Source organism: Mixophyes fleayi, chromosome 4, assembly GCF_038048845.1.
Source record: "Mixophyes fleayi isolate aMixFle1 chromosome 4, aMixFle1.hap1, whole genome shotgun sequence".
Lineage (NCBI taxonomy): Eukaryota > Metazoa > Chordata > Amphibia > Anura > Limnodynastidae > Mixophyes > Mixophyes fleayi.
This window is the reverse complement of record NC_134405.1, coordinates 219,165,540-219,191,942: the sequence shown is the minus strand read 5'-3', so window position 1 is coordinate 219,191,942 and position 26,403 is coordinate 219,165,540. Positions and strand designations below refer to the sequence as shown.

The following is a 26,403-nucleotide window of genomic DNA, read 5'->3' as shown; positions in this document are numbered from 1 at the left end:
GAAGTACAGTTCAGGAGGGGCAAACATTATGTGGACTATGATATTTGCAACTTGACAACTGCTTAAGAACTGTGCAGGAGGAGACAGGAGATGCATTTTTTTATTTTTTTTTACTAATTGCAGCCCAAGTGTTTTTCTGGCGTGGAGACGGAGTGTAAATAAAAAGTTTCTATTTTTTGCAATATGGAGATTGTCTGGCGCCCAACTTACTACAACTATTGCACTGTATCATCATGCAACAGCACCCGCATGTGCTGGGCCCTCTGGTCATTAATGCCCACACCCAACAGTAAGCCAGGGCAGAGATGAAAACACTGGCGAGGAAGTGCATACCCACCTAGGAATCCCCAGGTACACATACGCAGTGACAGGGGGTTAACATAGATTTTATTTTTAAGTAATGAATAGTAAAATATTTGTAACTTATTAGATTTATATTTTCTGTTTATATAGCTTCCTGTTCTGTAGATGTCCTAGGGGCATATTTAAGAAAAAACGGTATTGCACTATCGTGCACTTACCGTGTAATTTGGTCCAAAAAGTGTCCAACACAAATTTATTAAAGTCCCATCGCACTGATGACTGATGAAAATGACTGCTTTTCACTTCAGATCGTTTTTGGGAGCAGTCACCATTCAAAAGAATGGTGACTGCTCTGGCCGCAATCTAACAAGTCCCGAAAAAACATTTTTTTCGGGAACTTGTCATGTTAATGTACGCCAGCTGACGTACATCATCCGAATTGAAGAAATCTAATGCTGTCAGCTCTGCTCCGAAGAGCAGAGCTGGACAGCGCATGTGTAGAGGGATCACATGATCCCTCCCTGTCGCTCAGCGCGCTCTCTCTGCAACGATACAGAGAGGGGATCTGTGTGCGCATGTCCAGTTCTTGGAACTGGACATGCGCAATTGAAGAGTGATGAGAAGACCCAGAGACAGCGCTTCCGAAGAGGGGGGTAAGTATGATTTTTTTTATCCCTGAAACAGCAGTTTTTTGGAACTGCTGTTTCTGTGCAGGGCTGTACATAAATGTGAGAAATAGTTCAATCCTTATCATTGCGATAAGGATTGAAAACTACTTTTCACTTTATGTGAATATTGATAAATGTGCCCCTTAGTGATTTATCTAGTTCCCTCATACTTGGCGATATGGATACTGTGTGTGGATTCAGGAGACTAGCCAAGTCCCATAGGGTGGCCTGTTTATAGTGCACAAACCTAGCAGTGTGATTTATTATAGTTTCTATCTGTGAAATGACTATACCACAACCGACAACCTGAGCTTTTAGGAACTCTAAAAGATCTGCAGGGCATTTGCCTGTGAAAACATGACAAAAGGCTGCTTACACTGACACTCCTACAAGCTGACGTTGACACTAATATGAATGTAAAGCCGGGTTATTTGATTGTACAAAAAATGCATTTACACGTAAAAATCATTTCACTTACCATTTTGTGAATGGAGGATTGGAGTTGTCCATAACTTTGGTCCATGGTTTAAACCATGTAATATTTTTTGCGGCTGACCCCCAGACATTTTCAGGGTCTTGTACTGAAGATTTGAACACACGATCATAAGTCGCCGGGTTGTTGCACAGAGTGGAGTACGATTGCCCAGGAAGATGTATACAGCGTATGATCTGTGTCCTGATACTTTCAGAAAGTTGTGAGAAATAGTTTTTCTTCCACGTTTCCTCAGAAGGGGACTGAGCCTTAAGACTTGTGCTTTTCACATAGTAACATCCAGGTATGCTAAAAGCTTTGGTTTTCAATCCCCCGTGTCTGAAGCCATATTTTGAGACATGTGTTACACCAAAGTACATTTTTTTTTTTTTTTTTTAAATCGCAGTTGACTTTTTCTGGCAAACAGATGTATGTACTTAGCTTGAGTGCAGGGACAGTCACAAAAGCAGCACTGGATTTGATCCTCCTACAGGCAAGATGTGTGCCCAGCAAGTAGAAATCCTGCACAGACTTTCACTGTGAACAAAAATTGTTTGCACAAAGTTTTATTAGATTACTGCCAAAGAAAATAATGCCTGGACTAGTTGTTCATTTACCAATTACATCAAAACCTGCTTGGATATTTGTTTTCTTCAAAGAGTATATCTTATTTATAGTATTTTGCTAACAACTCAGTGCTGATGTGTAAGTATATATACGTAACATGTAAATGTATGGAAAGTATTGTAGTGCATTTTTATTATTCAAGTTCTGTCTAAACGATAAAATGTTTTGGACAAAAAAAATAACACGTTTGTGAAAAAACACAAAACTCACAACTGTGTCACTGCATAATACAGGCAGTATATTATATGGGATACCTAGAACACTGGGCCATATGCTATATTGTACTTATGGTAGTTATATATGCCATTAATATAGCTGGTGTCTGATTACATACATTGGGTGTAGTCTAGAGACAGGTGTGATATAATCGATTTTGTATAAATAACAAAATCAAACTAAACTATGCATTTGTTCACATAAAGGTTGTTGAATCTGTTTTCAGGTAATCTCATACTTTTTTGGATATCTGCACAGTTCAGATATTAAACATTTCAGAAAATGTTCACAGTGCTGCAATGCAGACTGTAAGCTCTTCCCACTTTGTCTTTTAAAACCCAGTCTTGTTTAATTACTGTTTGTACCCATTTTTTAAGCTATACAGGTTTTCTGAGGCTATATAAAGTCAAAGGACTGTGCCCTCCCACAGTATTTTACAGAGTCGGTAAGCGTGTTGGGACTATTAAGGTAATGTGGGTCTTTCTGTATTAAATATGTATTCTATTATTTTGATGTCTGTGGTTGGGGCAAAATAGGCCTGATTATTAAATGTGAATGCTGTTGGCTTAATGTTGGGCAGACGGAGGCCTATAATGTTTATACAGTGCTCGGTTTTACAGAAAGTGAATAGTACCTATCCCTTTTCCTAGCACAACTCCGACAAGCAGCAGATGATCCTAAGACACCAGGCAGTTAATGTTGCAAGAAAAGGTACTGGAGAGCAGCACTGTCCGGAAAAGATGCTAATTTCTGGTAACAAAATCTACTGCTGTGGGAATGTCCCCAGCTGCCAGGTTTTTATCTTGACTGCAGCGACATCTGGGAGGTATGCCTTGCTTTAGATGCATGCACCTACAAGTGGTAATTCAACAGAGAAGGCTTCCTGCTCAACTGCAATAGTGATATGACATTATTTTGCCCCCCTTTTACCACAAAATAGTATCATTGATCTGGACATAGGTATGCACAGGAAATAGCATATCATAAAAATTTAACAGTTTGTTACTAACAGGAATAGTGAAGATCAATTATGAAAGTGCAGACTTACAGTGCAAATTATATTTTGTGTTCTCATGTGCAACTTTTTAAACGAATGCGAGCATCATGCAATTAATCTGCGTGTGAAACTAGCAGCATCTGCTGGGGTGCACATTTACCATGTTCTGATGGAAGAAACTGGGCGCACCAGGCAGCTGAAAAACGTCTGGACAGACTCGTGCGCCTCATGTTATGCCCACATGCAAAAAATAAATTTTGTTTAGTGGGACTAGATATTAAAATAAATAAAAACATAGAGAATGCATTTATGAGGTCGTTGCCTGGCATGCAGATCCAGATAATTTTTTCTGTACATGAATGGAGAGTGGGGGATTTGGAAGGAAGTTTTATTGCTTGGCACGCTTCTGCCGTAGAATGGTCATTCCACATCTGAGGGTGGCACTCACTCTGTTGAACTATCCTCTTAGTCTAAAAGTTGCCAACCAGACTCTAGTTACTTTGGGAGAGCCCATCATAGAAGCGTCCAATCAGCAAAGTCTGGGATTGTGGAGCAAGTGAACATAAATAACCTCTTAATCACTTTCAAAGACATGAATTGAATGTGCTGATTAGGAGATCTATTCTAACAGGTTTTTTATTTTTGCAGCAGAGAGGGCCTCCAAAGGGCAGTCCAAGAACAGTGCAAGAGAGAGAGCTGTATGCTAGCACAATGTAGTTTGGATCAAATATACATAGCTCTATTAGTTGCATGTATTGAGTCATTCAGTGCAGGCCAAAGGAGACATTTCTTAAAAAACAGGGTCTCCTCCAGTTAGAAAACAATTCTAATTAAACTGGTGGGAAAAAAGACATAGGTTGTATTTATCCAATCACGTCTACTAATTTAAAACAAAGAGCACGTTTAATATTGTTTTACTTGGAAAAGCATGTCGGCCTCATGTTTAGTTCAGATAATGGGCTTGCAGTAAAAGTTACAAAAAAGGGGTATCTTGAAAACATGCATTTTACCTAATTGTTTCTATTTTTCCCTATATAACGGACAAAAAAATATTATTCCAGTATACTATTTTTGAGGCAAAATCAATTCCCAGCAAAACTGATGACCTGCCAACCTGCAATTTTCTTTTCCAGTGTGACCAAAGTGTGTATTTCTGGTGTACAGGCTTAATTAAAGAGTATGGTACCATAAAAAGCAAACACTTGGTAAAGAGGATATACTGGAAAAAGGGCTTGAGTTACTTATATACTCAATACTTAGGATAATTGCTATGGTAAAGGGACATATTAAGTGTGCCACACTAAGTGAAAAAATTAATAGCATAGGTGTTATGATAACAGAATGCTGCACATTGTGCATCATTCAGCTATTGTCCAGCCAATACAGTGTATTTCTATACAGTCCAAATGTCCACCATATACATGACAAGGGTTAAGTCCCCATGCTTATAATATACAGTCCCATTTTTACCTTCCAGTCTAATCCAGTGTTCTGATGACAATCTTTCAGACACCCATCAGTTACATGTGGCAACCTTAGTGCTCTCATTGGTTACAATGATAAGCTTGTAGTTCATATAGTGAACTCCGTAGGCTGTGTAACCAACAGAGTCTGAATGTTTGGCAGGTTTGCTAGAGTATTTAAATGAGTTGTTCCTGTTCAGACATAATTCATAAAACCATGGGTGTAACTATAGTCATCGCAGCCACCCATATGCACAGTGGTTCCAGGCTCCTAGATTCACTGCAAGACAGTGCTATAGGGAATATGTGGTCATACGCATCATTAACACCAACTATTTGTTGTATTGTTATATGAATTGTGGATTTTCTGGATGAGAACCAGTGGTGGAGATTGCTGCATGTGACTGAAGTGCAGGGCTATCTAGAAAAATAATATTGTTTTGTTTATTCAGTGCCATAGGGAAGATATCCACCAGAAGATAAGGTATTTTAAAAAGATATTTATCCTATTTCACCCTCCTCCGAGTGAAATAGAAAAGAGGCTCGTTTAACATTCACCCTTATGACAGAATCTTAAGGGAATTTGCTTGTAAATGCACTTTTGTCATGTAATGAACTAAAGTTTGTTATGAAACTTGATTAGATCATTGCTAAATAAGACAAAATGTACAGTATGATGTATAACTTGGCTACTTTTGAACAATAGCTGCTATGAAGTTTGAGTTGTGGAGTCCACTGTCTACTTGTTAAGGATACATATGAATGGGTGGTTTTATATGTGCCAACAGTGTGCTTCTCTGCATTGTGTTCCCAGGATGACATTACAAAATAGGGAACACATTAGTTATTCTCAAGTTTTGAATATTGAATAAAACGGACTTAAAAAATTAAAAGCACTATAGCTAATTTAAGTTAACTATAACATATAATATGTAGACCAATAATTTTGGGATAAGACTCCATGGGACATATTCAATTAGGTTCCGTGATCGCGGAAAAGCGTGGAGTGCACATTACCGAAGATAATACGGTACCGCAATAATGTGGATTTTTCCTCTGCAGCACTATGGGGTGCGAAGGAAAATCAGCGTTATTGCGGTGCAGCGGATTACATTCACGCCCCGTTCCGATGCGTTACCGCAATCCAGGGAGCTAAATGAATATGCGCCCATAAGTAATACGTTCATATATTTGACTTGTATACAGTTATTTAACATTTATTTTTGAAGGCTTCACTTATAAAAGTGTATTCATATTTGAAAGTTATCTTGGAGTGCCTTTTAAAAATTTCATTTAAAATATGTAAATATAAATATAAAAAGTGTCATCATTTGTGCAACTTACAAAATTATATAGAACAAGTTAACCCGTGCATGATACTCATGTATTTTTTGTCAAATAATGTCAGTATACCAAATTTCAGGTCATTCGGATGAGCCCTTTCTGAGAAAATAGTTTTTTCCACAGACACACACACTAACACACGCCGCTACACATGCAGGGGCGGATCTAGAAAATGTTTGTTCCCCGGAAGGATGTTAGGGCGGGGCAATTTAGGCCCCGCCCCTTTTCTGACTTCTGAGGCTGCCGGGGGCTGCACAGTATGTGCAGGTCCGCTCGGCAGTGACAGGCAGGGACAGTGTGTTTAAAACACAATCCGAGCAGCCGGGCAGCACACTGTCACTGCCAAACGGACCTGCACATACTGTACAGCCGTCGGCAGCAAACCCCTGCTAGGGGGAGGGCGATTGCCCCGATCGCACCCCCCTGGATCCGCCACTGTACACATGTGTGTTCATGAGGTAAAATTACCTCACGAAAATGAGTTTGACCCCTCAACTCGTCAATAATGTCAGTATACCAAATTTCAGCCCTTTTTTTTCCACACACACTAAGAATTTAGTAGGTCAGGTAACCCGTGCATGATACTCATGCATTCTAGTCAAATCGAGCTACTTAAGGTGTTAAAAACTCCCCACTGTCACCCCCGGCAACCACCAACCACTCCCCACTGTTACCCCCGGCAACCACCAACCACTCCCAACTGTCACTTCTCCTTCAAGAAATATATATATATATATATATTTTTTAAATCTTTATAAACACTTTTAACAATTAACAAATTAAATTAACAAATTAAAAACATCTTAGTATACCAAATTTCAGCCCTTTCTGAATTTTTTTTCCACACACACTAAGAATTTAGTAGGTCAGTGTATAACTCCGCCCAGCAGGTGGCGCTGCAGCTTGGTTTTATATTTTACACACACACACAGACAGACTAACACACGCCACTAGACATTTATATTATAGATAGTTATTTTGCCTGTGGTCTGTTATAACGTTTTTGACCATTACTGCTGAGGGGTCTGGAGTTATTTGCTTAAAAAACCCTTCCACATTGCCTTTCTGAGCCAGCCTACACCATCTGAACTGTCTGGCCAGTTAGGTGAGTGGCCAGATTAGACACATATCTGTAGAGCTTAATCTGTGTCGTTAATGTTTCTTTTTGCTTTATTCTTTCTGAAATTAATGTAGTACAGGTACTCCTCACTTAACGACCTAGTTCCGTTCCTACGACTAGGTCGTTAAGCGAATTGGTCGCTAAGTGAGTACAGTACTGTAATATGCACCTACATGTATTATAATCATTTTTATTGATTCTGAATGAAAAAATATACTAAAGAACTGCATTTTGATAAATTTGCTTTACATTGCATAACAGAAAATAAACATGTGTACAGTAAAGCTCTACAAACAGCAGCAATTATAACAATAAGGACCAAGGGAGAACCTGGTCGTAACTCCGAGTGGTCATTAAATGGGTAGGTTGTTAAGTGAGGAGTACCTGTAGACCCATCATGTCCTGCATAAGTGCTAGTCCCCACAACAGTGTCATCTAATAACATTGGTGGTTTTGCAATGCATAGTGAAAAACAATATGCACCATGAATTTTCAAAACTGCTCACCTTGAGCCTCTTACACGGAGGTGAAGGTGGGCATGTTTGCAATACTGCATACTATCCTACCCATTGAAAAGAGAAGGATCTTCAATTTCTACAAATTCCCTACTGATAGAAATCCCTTCCACATCCAACCAGACACTCTCCCAAATTTCACATGATTCCTCAAAAGCACTTATTTCTTTACCATGACCTACCTACATATCTCTGTCCCACCCCACACTGAGCACTGCTGCAGTTCCATTCTCCACTCTAATCATACCTCCTTCTTCTGTCTTCTTTGCCACTGCCCTCTTCCATGAGCAAGCCCCCTTACTTTTGACTTTTCTCCTGTTTTAACTTGAATATCATTGTGCCATAGTGCATTTATGATGTACATCATTGTGCCATTTTATGTACATTCTGTTTTGCATTATGTTTAAAGTACAATCTGTTTGACCCTGTAGAATTTTGTTAAGCTTTATAAATAAACAATAATGCTAACATTTCAGTCCTGTGAGCTTATTTCTACAGATGTAGCGAGCATACATTATATGATACATAATATGTATATATTGTTAGGAACCCCTCCAACCGGCACAACATAACCCGGAGTCTACTCTGCCAATCAGGTGTTGGAGCCCCTGATGGTGGGGACAGACTGGGCTGCAGACTGACAGAGGGTCGTGAAGTGTGTACCGACTGGGGAGAACCCAGGCAAGCGGGGTAAGGTCCAAGTGGAGGTCTAGGGCAGATCCGATAAACAAGCCAAGGTCAGGGGTCACGAGCAGACAGGGAGGTCGGTATTCAAGCCAGAGGTCAAGGTCACGAGAAACACAGGCAGGGTCAAAATCCAAGCAAAAGGTCATACACGGGTAGTCAGTAGAATTTCCAGCAAACAGAAACAAGGCAAAGAGCAGGTCAGCAGACTGACAAACAGAAGCTATAACCGGCAATGAGGCAGCAGACCTCATTGCCTTAAAAACACAGATGGCCCAATCAGAGCTTGCCTGCACCCCTGTAGACTAATCAGCAATATGGTTCCAGACCAATCAGGGCTAGAACCTGACAGACACACACCGTTGCAGGCTAATGCCTGTAACTTCAGCCCCTGCATTAATTAGCCCGCAGGCTTGCCTAGTTGCGCACACGCCCAGCAGTTCTCCTTTGCTGGGACGCGGCGCTCTCTCAGCGTCCCGACCGTTGCCTAGGCAATGGCCGGGACGAGCCCCCGGAAGTGACGTCCCGGTCGTCATAGCGACGGCCGGGACGGAGGTAGGCTCGTAACATATATCATCATGTATGTGTGTGTGTATACACAGATCAGTTTCTACAATAAAACCGCCTGCCTAATTTTGCATAGGGCCCCTTCGTGCTGCAAAACAGCTCTGACTTGTCGAGGCATAGACTCCACAAGACCTCTGAAGGTATCCTGTGGGGTTCTGGCACCAAGACGTTAGCAGCAGATCCTTTAAGGTTCTGTAAGTTGCGAGTTGGGGCCTCAATGGCTCAGACTTTTTTTTTCCAGCACATCCAACAGATGCTCCATTGGATTGAGATCTGTTGAATTTACAGGTCAAGTCAACACCTTGAACTATTTTTCATGTTCTTCAAACCATTCTTGAAAATGTTTTGCAGTGTGGAAGGGTGCATTATCCTGCTGAAAGAGGCTACCGCCTTCAGGGAATACTGTTGCCATGAAGGGGTGTACTTGGTGTGCAACTATTTTTTAGGTAGGTGGTACGTGTCAAAGTAACATCCACATGAACACCAGGACCAAAATATTAACACATTTTTTTTGTTATTTGAAATGTTGTGAGACACTGAATGCACACTGAAGATTTATGATGGAGTATTACATTTCAACCATTTGCTTGAGACACAAATGTTAGTCCCAACAAAGATTAATCCTTAAATAAGATTTACTTTATTTTACTGTAGATTCACTTGAATGCATGCTATATTGCAAATTAAATGGGATCAACATGAAGAGAGCAAACTTGACCAATCAAGCTATGTTGCTTTCCAGCTGCTGTTAAAGTATAAATCCTAGCATGCTGCTTAGAGCTGTAGCTCAATTACAGACCATGAGGCACAAATTGTCTACGGTTGGTTGGTCTATATGAACACTACACAAAATATTGTAGTCAAAACAAACACTAATGAAAGATTGACACCGACTTGAGACATAAGAACATGTCAAGAAGATATTAATCCTTCCCATGTGAACACAGAAACACCAACTGTAAAGAGGACTAACCGAAAATGTATCAAAAGAAACACACTGCAGCACTTCCTCAAAAGTAATACAGAAAAGTATAACATATGTTACATGTAGAAAAGTGGCCATTGAGTCTTAAAACACCAGATAAAGTACCTCTGAACAGTTCTACATAAAAAAAAAATAATGTTCTAGTGTATTTCTAAGACATTGAATTGAAAGAAACATACCAGAATACAGATGACCATTGTATAGTTGTTTTGCTTAGATTCTCCACCTCCTTAATCAATTGTCAGGGGGAGTGACTGAGATGAGGAGAGGCAGGATAGAAAGTTTAACTTCTTCAGTACAGAAGGAACATCGTTCTGTATATTATTTTACTCACAGGACCTTCAAGACAAGAAAGAGTTAAGAGCACTGTGCTTCCAAATTCTTTCAGTATCCCTTGGGTTACTTAGAACTCAAGACCATGGTATTATTCCTTTTGAAAGGCTTAAAGCTGTTCTAACAAATAGGTTTTAAGGAACCTTTACAGCTTACTCATAGGAAAGTGTCGGCCACTAAAATTATTTTATTTTCATGATTATTGCTGTAACTTTATATCCAATTTAAAATCTGAATTTATTTATGTAGCACCAACATATACTGCTGTACTGCACATGATTTTCATTCAATTATCCCTGCCTTGGTGAAGCTTACAAAAAAAACTACACTACAGGCACCAAAATGCACATATACCAGGATCAATATTTGTCAGAAGCCAACTAACTAAGCTGTATGTATTTGGTCTGTTGCAGGAGATCAGGTGACCAAGTGCAAATGTGCAAAATCTCATAGCAACAAGTAAGGAATTTGTTATCATGGTTTCACTTTGTTTTCATTGTTGAACACTAATGCACTGCAGGATGAAAACATTTTAGAATGTTACAGCATTCTTGGTGTATTCCTTATTTATAGGTGCATTTCTTAGACAAGCCAATGGAGGTTTGTTAGAGCAACTATCCTAGAAAATGGGAAATTAAATGGACTGCATTTATAGGAAACATTACCAATGTGAGTCTGATGTATTTCAAAATTGTAAAGATGGCATTTTGAATACAATCAGTGGTCGAAGAGGAAATTTAGTGTTGGTATGAAAACCTGTAATGGGAATGTAAATGAATGGGATTTAATAGCTTAGTAATCTTTGAACACGTGTCAGTCGGTGTACCAAATCAATTTTCAAGTCTAGACTTTTTTTTTTCCAATAGTATTATTAGCAATACCCCTAATATCCCCCATCTTCCACTAATTGGCAGAACCATGGTTTTGCTATGTTCAGGACCCTGCACTTCAGGTGTCTGGACAGCTGATTGGATTGCTGCTAATAATTTGAAATGAGCATTTTATTAATTTAAAATTTCCCCAGGGTGTGGAAAAAGTAATGGGGGGGGGGGGGGGGGAATTCAATTTTAAAATGTGGTATTGTTTTTCAATACATTTTTAAGACTCTATAATTGTTACAACATACTTGCCAATACTCTCAGAGTATCTGGGAGACTTGCGAATTTGGGGTAGGTCTCCCGGGAGAGTAGAGCATCATCCCGCATCTGCCCACTTCATAGTGAAGTGAGCAGGATTAGAGCCATCATGATGCGATTCTCAGGGAATCCCCCCCCCCCCCCCCCTTCCTCCGGGAGCAACAATAAGTTGGCAAGTATGTACAGTGGTTGTCTGGCTAACATTTCTGCCACGCTGCACTGTAGCCCTGGGTTCTATTCTGACCACAACTTTATTTAAATTTTTCATTTTTGTTTTCCTGCACAGTGGAAGAGGTGGTGTTGAACTGAGGGGGATTAAAGCATGTTACTAATTCACAATTACTAATTTAGGGTGTAATAGCACACATTGCCTAGGAAAGAACTATTAAATACACTACTCTATATACAGTACGTCCCTACATGAACTAGTAGTAGTAGCAGGTTGCCAGTGAGAGATGCAGGTTTCTCTCTTTGGTTTCCAGTGAATGGCTTCTGGGTGAGAGGGAGAGTGAGCAGAGCAGACTTTGGATTGTGTAGTAAATGTTAGAATACTACAAGGCTAAATATTTATGGTTCTCAAAGAAACCATATATTGTGGTAAATGTAATTCAGAGTTGAGCAGTCTTTATTATGGTTTGGACCTGCATAAAAATGCAGAGGAGTAGAGTTATAATTGATATGTCTCCCCTGGCTATTCCTAGGGTTTGTATTTGGGGTCTAATAGATTATTTGGATGTTTGGTCTTTGTAGAAACTTTTCTTAACTAATGTACTGTGTGCTATATGTGTATCCCCGCCACAGAGTGAGGATTGTTAATGACTGTGCGATGGGCTGGGCAAACTACGTCCTTCAGCAAACCTCATGTACTTGGAAAGTGAGAGGCCAGATGGGACAGAGCAGAGGAATAGAGAGGGGTGTGAGTGTGAAAGGAGCTTCAGTTGGGGAAGGTAGTCTAGAGGGAAGTGTGAAAGGACAGAGAAGTCTGTGGAGGGTCCTGAAGGAGAGAGTCTAAGAAACAGCAGCCATGGGGGCATATTTAAGAAATCACGGTAGTGCACTTACCGTGGAAATCAGGTCCCGATGTGCCCTCCGCAAATTTATGAAAGGTGCATCACAGCAGATATCATGGCTATCTGCTGCTTTACACTCCTGATCGTTTTTGCGAGCAGTCACCATTCAAAAGTATGGTGACTGCTCTGGCCGCAATCTAACAAGTCCCGAAAAAACATTTTTTTCGGGAACTTTTCATGTTAATAACATTATAAAAATTGAAAGAATCCAATGCTCTCAGCTCTGCTCCGAAGAGCAGAGCTGGACAGCGCATGTGTGGAGGGATCACCTGATCCCTCCCTGTCACTCACAGCGCTCTCTCTGCAACGATAGTTGCGGAGACAGAGCAGGGATCTTTGTGCGCATGTGCAGTTCTTTGAATTGCACATGCGCAATTGAAGGAAGAGGAGCGAAGAAGACCTGGAGGAGATCCGGAGACACCGCGTCCCGAAGAGGGGGGTAAGTGTGATTTTTTTTTTTTATCACATAAACAGCTGTTTCTGTGTTCCATTTTTCATAAATTTGAGAAATACATCAATCCTTATCCATGCGATAAGGATTGATAAGTATTTGTCGTTTTTCCCGATAAATGATAAATGTGCCCCATGGAGAGAGGAGTTTCAGTTTGAGTGTAAGCAACAATTACCTGCAGGGCTACTAAGAGGTATTTTGTTGACAAGCTTATAAAATTGACTGCTATATTCATCAAACTGTAAGAGCTGACTAGTGAGAAACGGTGTCTTGTGAGAGTTATGCTCAGGCAGTGTAACCAATAGGCACTACTATCTGTTGGATGATTTAAATCAAAATGCTGATTATATTGCTAAGGAACACGTGTCAGTCAGTGCCTGTGTGAGGAGAGAAGGCTAGCCTGTCTGGTCCAGTCCCACAAAAGAGCTACTGTAGTGGAAAAGGTTAATGCTGGCTATGATAGAAAGGTGTCAACACACAGTGCATCACAGCTTGCTGCATAGCCACAGGCTGATCAGAGTGCCCATGCTTGCCTCTCTCCACCTTCGAAAGCGCCTACAATGGGCACATGAGCAACTGTACCACAGAGGAACGGAAGAAGGCCTGGTCTGATTAATCATTTTCTTTTAAATCATGTGGATGGCCAAGTGCATGTGCGTCGTTTATCTTGGGAAGAGATAGCACCAGGATGCACTTTGTAGTGTGATGCTCTGGTAAATGTTCTGCAGGGAATCCTTGGATACTACACATACCACCTATCTAAATATTGTTGCAAACCAAGTACACCCCTTCACAGCAGCCGTATTCCCTCTTTCAACAGGATAATGCACCTTTCCACACTGCAAAATTGTTCAGGAATGGTTTGTGGAACAGGACAAAGAGTTCAAGGTGTTGACTTGGCATCCAAATTTCCACAGATCACAATCCAATCGCGCATCTGTGGGATGGAAAAACAAGTCTGAGTCATGTAGGCCCCACCTCAGAACTTACAGGACTTAAAGGATCTGCTGCAAACGTCTTGGTGCCAGATACCACAGGACACCTTGTGGAATCCATGCCTCGACGGGTCAGAGCTGTTTGGACGGCAAGAGGTGAACCTACACAATATTAGGCAGGTTGTTTTAATGTTGTGGCTGATTGGTGTATATGAGACTAGTGTCCTTTACAATACCTACAAAATTGTCTATATGTAAAATCCTACATTGCGATACACTTGGTTTTTACATTACTTTATATCTTTTTGATACCTGCCTACTCTTGTGCACCACAGAAAAAATGACAACTGTTATCCCTTAAACCACAAACTACATTCAAGACCCGGATGGAGTTTGTGAAGATACATAGATACATATCCAGCCCCCTCCCCTACCTCCCCAGGTGTCTTCCCTCAGGTGACCCCTGCTGGGTCTGGCTCCTGACTGCCTGTAGAGCTCACTAGTGGACAATAGGGAGCACACAGAAATAACAATGGTAGCTTAATTCACTCAACTCCTGAGTGTTCCCTGTGGAGGTGGCATTTAACCCCTGAAGCTTCACTTTGTTGCAGACGTTACTTCTATTTCAGTTATAGACTGCTTTTCATATATCATGATAATGGGCCTGATTCATTAAGGAACTTAGGCAAGACATTTCTTATTTAAGTCTCCTAGACAAAACCATGTTAAAATGCAAGGGGTGACAATTTTAGTTTTATATTTTGCACATAAGTTAAATACTGTCTCTTTTTTTTCATGTAGCACACAATTATCAACTTTAAATTTCAGTGTACAAATAAACTATCCAGTATTTGTGTGCTACATGAAGAAACAGCCAGTATTTAACTTAAGTGCAAAATAGAAAACTAATTTTAACCCCTTGTACTTTAACATGGTTTTGTCCAGGAGACTTAAGTAAAACATTTCTTGCCTAAGTTCCTTAATGAATCAGGCCCAATGTGCGGAAAGATTTTTTTGTTTTCTTAAGTATTTTCCGTTTTGTGTCTTTTTTAAATTTGTCAAAAAAAAGTTTTTGCACAGATAGATAGATATTGTCAGTTAGTGTACTAATTTCTGAGTCCTCTCTCAGTCCATTTTATAATCAGTACAGACTGGGCAAATACAGCCACTGATTCTGTAAGAACATACCTGCAGTAAGGAATTTTATTGATTAAATGTGGTTTTTAAATATGCCCCTTATCCTATTTATGGAAAGAAAACATTTTAAAATGTAATGTAAATTATGCTTTGAAAACAATAACAATATAATAGTAACAAAGCTTATGGTAAATGCAGCATGGTACAATTCAGGCATTTAAAAGTAGAATTGGCAAAATTTGTTGGTATTGGGTTTTTTTTCACTGCATATCCATGACTGAAAAGTGCTTAATGCCAAATGTACCCTTAAAGGAGAAAGACAGAAATGTTACAATGTGTGTCATGGTGGAGGCTCAATCCAAAATATAAAATAAATTAGACAGATTAAATTGATTTGAAGGGCAGACATAGTCTCAGGAAGCCAGCATAGCGTATGCATGTCACCGAATCAACCAATCCACCACGTCTGTCTTTCTCTCATAACCCAATTTCCCGACTGTCATCAATCTAGGATACCTATATAATTTAAGGTGCTATAGTTGTGGGGTAGACCGTCTGTGCTTGTTGTTTTTTGTGGGTGATGGTCTATTGCTAATGAAAGGAATGGTTGGAGTTCCTGTCCCAGTTGTTTAAATGGGGCGAGGGTTCCTTGGCACAATGTGGTATAAGTATTATTGATGTAGGTGACTTGAAGAGAAGACGTATGTAGTGTATGAGTATCTTAGGAGGACTTGAGGAGATGGGTGTGACGAAGTCCTACTGGAGATGAAATGCGTAGGAAAATACATACCTGCACCTCCGCAGATTGGAAAGGTAGACCTTGGCAAAAACGTCCCCCTTCTGGGTCCTTATTCTCGAGGAGATTCACAACACAATGAGCCTAGCGCCTCTGCACCAAACTCCACAACACAAAGTTCATTCCACAATGGTGAGATCTTTATGCTCCAGCAGGGCCGGACTGGCCATCTGGCACTTCTGGCAAATGCCAGAAGGGCCGATGGCCAGATGGGCCGGTTACTAGCTGGCCGGCCCCATCGCTCAGCGCACAGACTGTCATGACGGAATTCCTGCATGACAGTCTGTGCGCTGAGAAATGGGGCCGGCTGTATACTTACTTCCTGGTGGCCGCGCGTCCTCTTCTCCTCTCCTCTTCTATGAATGGATCTGGCTATGTCACATGGGACGCGCACCACGTGATAGGTGCCGTCCCATGTGATAGGAGAGACTGCATAGCGCGCCGCGGAGCGCACAAGGTAAGGAGGGAGGGGGGGTAGTTTATGTGCCAGATTATGTAAAGTATGTGGGTGCCAGATTATGTAAAGTATGTGGGTGCCAGATTATGTAAAGTATGTGGGTGCCAGATTATGTAAAGTATGTGGGTGCCAGATTATGTAAAGTATGTGGGTGCCAGATTATGTAAAGTATGTGGGTGCCAGATTATGTAAAGTATGTGGGTGCCAGGGTATGTAAAGTATGTGGGTGCCAGGGTATGTAAAGTATGTGGGTGCCAGATTATGTAAAGTATGTGGGTGCCAGGATATGTAAAGTATGTGGGTGCCAGGGTATGTAAAGTATGTGGGTGCCAGGGTATGTAAAGTATGTGGGTGCCAGGGTATGTAAAGTATGTGGGTGCCAGATTATGTAAAGTATGTGGGTGCCAGGGTATGTAAAGTATGTGGGTGCCAGGGTATGTAAAGTATGTGGGTGCCAGGGTATGTAAAGTATGTGGGTGCCAGGGTATGTAATGTATGTGGGTGCGACAGGGTATGTAAAGTATGTGGGTGCGACAGGGTATGTAAAGTATGTGTGTGTGACAGGGTATGTAAAGTATGTGTGTGTGACAGGGTATGTAAAGTATGTGGGTGCCAGGGTATGTAAAGTATGTGGGTGCCAGGGTATGTAAAGTATGTGGGTGCCAGGGTATGTAAAGTATGTGGGTGCGACAGGGTATGTAAAGTATGTGGGTGCGACAGGGTATGTAAAGTATGTGTGTGCGACAGGGTATGTAAAGTATGTGTGTGCGACAGGGTATGTAAAGTATGTGGGTGCCAGGGTATGTAAAGTATGTGGGTGCCAGGGTATGTAAAGTATGTGGGTGCCAGGGTATGTAAAGTATGTGGGTGCCAGGGTATGTAAAGTATGTGGGTGCCAGGGTATGTAAAGTATGTGGTTGCCAGGGTATGTAAAGTATGTGGGTGCCAGGGTATGTAAAGTATGTGGGTGCCAGGGTATGTAAAGTATGTGGGTGCCAGGGTATGTAAAGTATGTGGGTGCCAGGGTATGTAAAGTATGTGGGTGCCAGGGTATGTAAAGTATGTGGGTGCCAGATTATGTAAAGTATGTGGGTGCCAGATTATGTAAAGTATGTGGGTGCCAGGGTATGTAAAGTATGTGGGTGCCAGGGTATGTAAAGTATGTGGGTGCCAGGGTATGTAAAGTATGTGGGTGCCAGGGTATGTAAAGTATGTGGGTGCCAGGGTATGTAAAGTATGTGGGTGCCAGGGTATGTAAAGTATGTGGGTGCCAGGGTATGTAAAGTATGTGGGTGCCAGGGTATGTAAAGTATGTGGGTGCCAGGGTATGTAAAGTATGTGGGTGCCAGGGTATGTAAAGTATGTGGGTGCCAGGGTATGTAAAGTATGTGGGTGCCAGGGTATGTAAAGTATGTGTGTGCGACAGGGTATGTAAAGTATGTGTGTGCGACAGGGTATGTAAAGTATGTGTGTGCGACAGGGTATGTAAAGTATGTGTGTGCGACAGGGTATGTAAAGTATGTGTGTGCGACAGGGTATGTAAAGTATGTGTGTGCGACAGGGTATGTAAAGTATGTGTGTGCGCCAGGGTATGTAAAGTATGTGTGTGCGACAGGGTATGTAAAGTATGTGTGTGCGACAGGGTATGTAAAGTATGTGTGTGCGCCAGGGTATGTAAAGTATGTGTGTGCGCCAGGGTATGTAAAGTATGTGTGTGCGCCAGGGTATGTAAAGTATGTGGGTGCCAGGGTATGTAAAGTATGTGGGTGCCAGGGTATGTAAAGTATGTGGGTGCCAGGGTATGTAAAGTATGTGGGTGCCAGATTATGTAAAGTATGTGGGTGCCAGATTATGTAAAGTATGTGGGTGCCAGGGTATGTAAAGTATGTGGGTGCCAGGGTATGTAAAGTATGTGGGTGCCAGGGTATGTAAAGTATGTGGGTGCCAGGGTATGTAAAGTATGTGGGTGCCAGGGTATGTAAAGTATGTGGGTGCCAGATTATGTAAAGTATGTGGGTGCCAGGGTATGTAAAGTATGTGGGTGCCAGGGTATGTAAAGTATGTGGGTGCCACGGTATGTAAAGTATGTGTGTGTGACAGGGTATGATTATAGTGTGTACGTGTGTGACAGTGAAAATATAGTATGTTTTATGTGTGACAGGGTATGACTATTGTATGTGTGTGGGGGCCGGCGTATGACCATAATGTGTGTGTGTGTGTGTGGGGGCCGGTGTATGACCATAATGTGTGTGTGTGGGGGGGGGTCAGTGTATGACCATAATGTGTGTGTGTGGGGGGGTCAGTGTATGACCATAATGTGTGTGTGTGTGTGTGTGTGTGTGGGCCGGCGTACGACTATAATGTGTGTGTGTGTGGGGGGGGGGGATCGGTGTATGACTATAATGTGTGGATGGGGGGGTCTTAATATAATGTGGGAGGTAGGCTGGTTAATCTAATGGTGAATTGCAGGTAGGGGCTAATTATTGGGTGCTATTCAATTTGTGGGGGGATGGAGGGGCAATTTAATAGTGGGGCCTATCAATTTAAGATGGGGTGATTGGATTTTTAATTTAATGCTGGGGTGGTTTGGGAGCTATTAATTGAATGTGGGGCTGTGTGTGGAAAATGAGGTCTATTTATTAAATGTGATTATGAGTTATTTAATGCCTGGGGTGGTTGTAGGAAATGGATATATTTATTAAACTTAAATGCTATTTAATTTCTTGCTGGGGTTGTTTGGAGAGAGGGAAATAGTTTTATTTATTAAATGGGAATGCTATTTAATGTCAGGGCTAGTTGGAGGGAAATAGATTTATTTATCAAATGTGAATACTAGTATTTTAATGAGTGGCTGCAGTGAGGCCTAATTTTAAAATGTGGATGCTATATTGATTTAACACCAGGGCTAAATTTCATTTACTCATGTACTTTTTGTCCTAATAGGGCATCCAACATTCCAGGATCCAGACAAGCAGCAACTGATCTAAAGACACCAGCAGCCACAAGTGGTGACCATGACAAGACAGGTAGGAGAGACCAGGACAGTCTGCCAACTGTTCTGAATTTGGTGGGTGACTGTCCCGCTTAGTCAGGATTTGGTCTGACTACAAGAACAGTTGGGAGATATGTCCTGCTTCACACTGTACTGCTTGTTAAGGCAGAACTGCGTGCACCTAACAGTAGTGCACACAGTATTGCCTGTGTATTTGTCAAAAATTTGTCTAATAGCCAAATTACATTATAGGAGCCCCTATGACTTAAGTGCCGGGCCCCCGAGCCTTAATCCAGTTCTGGTCAGCAGGAGGAATTTGTGCTCCCAGTTCCGCCCAGGACACAGCCTGCAGAGCAAGCCTAGGAGCTCTAAGTCTCATGAGATTTATTAATCTCGTGAAACTAAGAGCTTCCCTGCTCACTCTACAGGAATGTCAGCAGCATCAGAAGCATAGATAAGTACAGTGGGCTGGGGGTGTCATAATGTATCTGGGGGGGTGGCGTAATGTGGATGGGGAGGGTCTGATAAATGTAATGTTTTATTATAATGTATGTATCAACGCACCATTTTGACCACGCCCCCAACATAATGTAGCTACGTTCTTGGCACCGCCACTGCACTGCGGCACACATTTTTTTCAACAGAGGTGGGCCTGTGTGCTTTAAATGCCAGGGCTGATTTTTAGTCCCAGTCCGGCCCTGTGCTCCAGTAATCTGCCTAATACCATCACTGGACAAACTCTACATTGATCCCATAAGGATTAAACAGAGCTGTAATGGCCACACAGTGCTCCACAGCGGTGACTACCTTACTGTTGTAAACATCTCCATTGCTATAAACATCCAACCTGCTATAAACCAATATTATTTAAGTACCTGTATATACTATAAACATAAAAAGCTATCCACTATCACTCTTTTTTAAGAGTAGTCCTCTGCATATTTCTCAGTGCTGTAAACATTTACAACTTTTAACCTCTTCAATCACAGTTGAATAGTCCTAAGGTAAGCCTCTCTCTCCCCTTCCTCGCTCTCCCCTCCCCTCTTGTCATATCTCTTCACAGACCACAGATTCTCGATGGAATTGAGCCTACTACACATTAAACGTCATCTCCTCAAGACACCTCAAGATCCTCATGGACAAAAATTTCGAAGCAAGGACTCCAGGCAGCTTCAAAGAACACAAGCCGTAAGCATCCCTCACACAGGACATAAGTAGTTATATAGAAATATATAAGAACTATATAAATCACATATATCCCTCAGGAATTGATATTTCTTATCCATATTGGGTTTGTAACTGTGACTGTACCCTGGTTTAGTTAATATAAAATGATCTTTAATGCTCCTGGGATGAGATATTGTATTTCTATGAAGTCCTGAATAAAAAAATTGCTTTACGTTATTAGGGGGTTATTCAATTGTTAGTGTTAACGAAAAAAAATGAGCGCTCAAAAAATATTACCGTTTATACGGTAATATTGCGCGAGAAAAGCGTTAATACGGTAGTTTACTCGTGGAATTTCCGAGCTGAAATTCTGCGAGTAATTACCGTATTAACGCTAAGATTTTTTGAGCGCCCGTTAACGCTAACAATTGAATACGCCCCTTAGAGTTATAAACCCTAATTAACATTCACACTGATTTTATTTAGCTGACATCACAGAAGGGAGGGTTAAGCCAGAAAATGGGGATCTTTAAATCCCTTGTAAAAGTATCCTTGGGTATCAGTTTTTTGGGGAATCAATCAAATTGAGAAGCTGTTCAATTCAACCTAATTCATTGTATCCCTTAGATTGTACGCTCCTCTGAGCAGGGCCATCTCTCCTGTTTCCACCACTTTTAACTCTGCTCTCCCGCTGCTTAGCCCTCCTCCTCAAGGGTCCTCCACCCCACGTCCACTCTCGCTCCCTCCTCCCCCCTGGGGGTCTCCCTGTCTTCCGCGCCCTCCTTCTTGGGCCCCGTCATTTGCGGATCCTCCCTCCCCCTTCCCCGCCCTCTCTAGCTGTGCATTGAGCTTACTGAGTTACTGTGCTTACTGTTTACTGTACTGTGCTGTCTCCCATTGTATTGTAATTTGTTTGTCCCTGTACAGCGCTGCGGATGCCTTGTGGCGCCTTATAAATAAAAATTAATAATAATAATAATAATAATAATTTTATAACTGTTATTACATTTATTTTCTATGGAACTTTATTATATCCAAGGCCCTAAACCTTTTTATGTTTAATCAAAAATTTTGTCTTTGTATTAGATATTTATGTTTTATTGCTTATTGTGCCAACTTTCTTTATTAAGATTTATGGCAGCCAGTTTACTGTTTTTAGTCTTTTTTTTTTTTTTTTCAATTAACATCACCCATTGTTTGTTGCAAACAATTTTCAATATGGTGGATTCAAATTGTTAGCCAGAACAGAGGTGCAGAGTCTAACGAACCTTCTAGGTTTCACCAGAGACAGCCGCAAGGTGGTATAGGCTTCACTGCCAGGAGCTCGCAGGTCAGGAGGGCCCACTGGACAGCCTTCTGGTGTAACGGAGAGAGGTAATTGTAATGAAGAAGAGCGGCTAAAAGAAAAGGGCAACAATCTGGTGTATGGTACATGGACGGACAAGCAAAATCAAAATCCAAAAGCATAGTCAAATAGCAGGAGTTCTATCAGGAGTTCCAGTAAGAATAATCAGCTATAGGTATCTCAGGAAAACAGAAGCCAGAAGCTATGGTAAATAAATCTATTGGTCTGACACTGAAATAGTGCTCAGAGCCTGTTTTAAACAGAGAAGCAGATTTGAACGTCCCACCAATGGACTTGTCATCAGATGTCCGCAAGTATTATCAATCGGAAGTTCCGTACTCCCGCTGATAGTGGCGCTGTCATTGAGAACGGAAAACCCGTCGCTGGAGCATAGGAAACGGCTGATGAACTGGCAGGCGTGCAATGCTAATCAGCAGAACCTGCAGGTAAGTTTATGACAGTAGCGTATAGTTTATTATATGATATTTTCTCCAGTTTTGCACTTTTTGAACAACTTCTGCTGTTTAGTCAGACACTTCAGACTATCTGTGTTTGGCTCCAGGTCTGCCTAATCTGATGGCAATATCAGATGCACAAGACAAGAAATGGGGTGTATATTGGATGTGGCAGCTAAATGGATTGACTGCATCTTCTCTCTAAGCAGGTATTGCATTAAATACATACCACAGTTACCTGATGATTGGTTGATACAGGATTATATAATCCGCTCTGTCGGCACTCTGTTTGCCTTGACGACCATATGGCAGCGAAGCGATATTCGTTTGTCGCGTAAGAAGGGTTTGTGCTGGCCAGATCTTACGGCCATATTGGTCTCAGAAGTTGAAAATCATGGCCCTCCTGACATATTTGTGCATCTTGGAAGGAACGATTTAATTAAATTCGGATCCATTGAGTTACTGATTAAAATCTGGGCAGAAGCTTAGTCAGGATCAAGTATAGATGGCCAGCAGTTAAATTGTGCTGGTCAGATATTATCCCTAAAATCTGCTGAAGGGGTAAGGTTAGTGAATCCACTATGTGGCGGATTCTGTAAAAGCTGAACAGGTCCACTGGAAATTTAGTTAAAGATCTCGGGGGAGTGGTAATTAAGCACCCGTTCTTTACAGTGGATCAAACTCATATTTTTTCGGGCATGATGGTGTTTACCTTACAAATGAGTGTTTGTGGATCTTCATTGATCAGATTTATTGTAAATTGGGGGGTTTGGTTAGGTCACTTGGTGGCAGGCTGTGTGTTTGTTAAAGGAACAGCATTGCGGACAGTGGCCAATACAGGACGCTTTTGTTGATTGGCCACAGGTTACTTCCCCTTCAATGTACTTTGGCTCATGGTCCTTTGTGTGGAAGACCCTTTGAACTGTTTGTGTGGACATGTCATTGTGATTCCAGAGGGGGCATTGTTTCTCAGACGCCAGGATAAATGCTCGTCATTCAGTTAAGGGATGATATTCTTGGTTTTAGTGGATTCTGGGCCTATTGGCCATCCACTTGTTTTGGTTTAGTATTAGTCTGTTAGCTGAACTCGCATTTTGCTTTTTTTTTGCCACCCTTTCAATTATGATTAAAACTAGGACCTTTTTGCCAAATTTATATCTGTGTCCGTGTGTTTATTTCATTATTAAAGCTTAACATAATATAAGAGGTTTATTGTGCAATGGAAAGAAGCATCAACATTAAGCAATTTATGTATAATCTTGTGTTTGAAAAATGTCCCAGTGCTGAGATCTTTGGGTGGCTGTCTAAGCCTACCTCCATACTTAAAATGTAAATTGGTAAACATATTTTAAAAAATGTAAAAACATTTTATTGGCCATTAAAAATAAAATAAGTTTAAAATTCATAATCCACTTTAACCTGGACAAAATGTCAATATAGCTTTTTATCTGAATTAATGTTTCTATAATAAATATAAGAAATAATTATATTAGAAAAGAACCTGAATACTAAATCCAGAAAGAGTCACAGTATTGCTAATTTAATCTGATTAAAATATTTTTTATCAGATCAGTGCTTAATGGTATGTACATCCTCTTCAGTATTTGCGTACAATAATTTATTCTAAGTTTCTGGTTTTACTGATTTGATTTCAGTTTCATTCTTAGTTTAATTGGTATGCTACTTGGACATTTAATCAAATTACAATAAATTATGGAACATGTAGATGAAATGGACACTGGTCACGTCAGTAAGATGGTTCACTACACATATCTCCTTTTCTTTGTTTAAAAAGCTATACATAATTTGTCCCTAGGAATCGAAGTGTCGTGCGCCGGACCCCCTACCATACATACCGGCAGGGGAGGGCTGGCAAATTTCAGCCTGGGGGCAAGACTCAACTCAGCAGCCTATTTTAAAGGAAAAAATGCAGGTGGCCCAGTCACCCAGCCCAAGGTAGCCCATTAAGGGACAGGCCCAGGGGGCAGATGCCCCCCAGCCCAGCCTGCCCCTGCATACCGGAGTCCGACGTGCCTTTCTGGTCTCCGTCTCTGCTGCTGCTCAAAGGCTGGTGCCGGCTTAGATTCAGGTCTGCGCATATGCACACCCATCTTTTATAACCTCTATTCTCCAGCCATAGGCTGATTGGTTGGTACTCCCCCTCATTTCCTCTTACTATTTAAGGAACCTGAGGGTATATTTACTAAACTGCAGGTTTGAAAAAGTGGAGATTTTGCCTATAGCAACCAATCAGATTCTAGCTGTCATTTTATAGAATGTACTAAATAAATTAAAGTTACAAAATAATTGGTTTCTATAGGCAACATCTCTACTTTTTCAAACCCGCAGTTTAGTAAATATACCCGTGGTTGAGCCAAAGAGTGCCAGATCTTCATGTCCTATTATCTGTCTATTTTGCTCCCTGAATCCTGTTATCCTGTGCCTGCAATTTTTCCATTGTACCTGGTAACCACCCTATCCTGCTTCTAAGCTAAACCCAGTAATCATGGTATCCTGCACCTGCAGCTCTCCTACTGTGCCTGATTTCCAGCCTATCCTGCTTCTAAGCTGAACCTGGTAATCCGGTCATCCTGCACCTACAGTCCATCCATTGTATTTGGAAACCAGCTTCTCCTACTACTGAGCTAAAACCTGGTAATCCGGATATCCTGTGCCTGCAGTTCTTCCACTGTACCTGGTAACCAACCTATCCTGCTTCTAAGCGAAACCTGGTAATCCTGGCATCCTGCAGTTCTCCTAATGTGCCTGTTTTTCAGCAATGCCTCTTTCTGAGCTAAACATAGTAATCTGGTTATCCTACACCTATCGTTCATTCATTATATCTGGTAACCAGCAACTCCTGCTCCTGATCTAAAACCTGGTAATCTGGATATCCTCTGCCATTTAGTTCCTCCATAGTACCTGGTAACCATCCTCTCCTGCTTCTGAACTAAACCTTGTGATCCTTGTATCATGTACCTGCTGGTCTCCTACTGTGCCTGATTGCCAGCATCTCCTGGTCCTGAACTAAACCTGGTAATCCTGGTTACCTGTACCTGCATCTCACTTCATTCTGATACCCTGCCATTTAATTATGTTCCCCAGTTGCCCTCGATTGGTACCCACCTGGAGAACCGCAATCTGCAGGGTGAAGCGGGCAAGCCCAGACCTCCTTGCAAGGGTCCTTGGTGAACACCTCCATTCCTTTAATTCCGTTGATTGGTAGTTAATCAAAACAGAGTGATAATTCCAGCTTTTACCACACTTCAAATCTAGTGGTTTACAGACACCCTATTGTGGTTGTATGTACTGAATTTCCATCTTTTTCAATATCCATCATAACGGAGTAATTTTTTTTATTTCTTGCGGCACAGTTGAGCATGTAATTCAGAATATGGACCGCAGATGGAAGTGTGTGATATAAAAAGGGGAACAGCTGATCGAGGTGGATCTCGAGTAATCTCCTGAAGAACTCCTTATGAGGACAGTGGTCAGCGTATAAGAAATTGTGGCTTAATGCAAAGAAATTTGACTTGATATTGAACTGTATTATTGTGCATGCGCCAACACATTTTCATATATTTGGCTGTTAATGTATTTTGGCGAGGCGACACTGCTTCTTTATATGAGGCAGCTTTCACTTGTGTGCTTGGGAAGCTTTATTACTTTTGTTAAAATCTGTATTTAAAAGACTACCAAATGAGCAGCTGCCATGATTGACTCTTTCTGTGTCTCCCTCTCTTTCTCTGGAAAGTTTCAGTTTTGGTCTCTCTAAAGGGAATCCCCTTCCCATCAGTTTCTGTTTGTTTCATTTCTTGTATGGGACTTTTATCCCATTGCCTCAGTTTAGTTCACTTTTTTTTGTTATGGTTTTAACAATGTGTAAATTATGTATGCGGTACAACAGTAATCGAACAACAACTTCATTATTTTTTTTCTCCACTATGAAACAGAGTACCCTGCTGATTTTTTTTGTGGTAGTAATATATACCTTTTTTAAACGGCCCCAAAAAAATGGGATCCCTAATGTCAATTGAACCTAGTGTTTTTAATTCTATTCGAAAAACGTGTGTTTTTGCCGTAACGCAAAACATAAGGCAGATAAAGTAATTTGGTTTGGATTTTTGGATTCGGGAGGAAGAGTTACCTTAAGGATCCAAATTTTGTG

The 26,403-nt window shown here is 41.2% G+C and overlaps 1 protein-coding gene and 1 long non-coding RNA gene across 2 annotated transcripts in view; one reads left to right on the top strand and one right to left on the bottom strand.

The window, feature by feature from the left end:
• Positions 1 to 26,403, bottom strand: part of ACSS3 (acyl-CoA synthetase short chain family member 3) — a 187,775-nt gene that overhangs the window by 99,111 nt on the left and 62,261 nt on the right. Inside the window, exon 3 of the mRNA XM_075209354.1 lies at positions 1,450 to 1,980. Within this exon, the coding sequence (XP_075065455.1) occupies positions 1,450 to 1,823 (374 nt within the window). The 5' untranslated portion in view covers positions 1,824 to 1,980. The remainder of the gene's footprint in view (positions 1 to 1,449; positions 1,981 to 26,403) is intronic.
• Positions 1,932 to 25,921, top strand: LOC142152581 (uncharacterized). The gene is made up of 6 exons (XR_012691358.1): positions 1,932 to 2,148; positions 2,937 to 3,112; positions 20,332 to 20,456; positions 21,711 to 22,226; positions 22,313 to 22,444; positions 25,610 to 25,921. It is a non-coding gene; the product is annotated as an uncharacterized LOC142152581 (long non-coding RNA).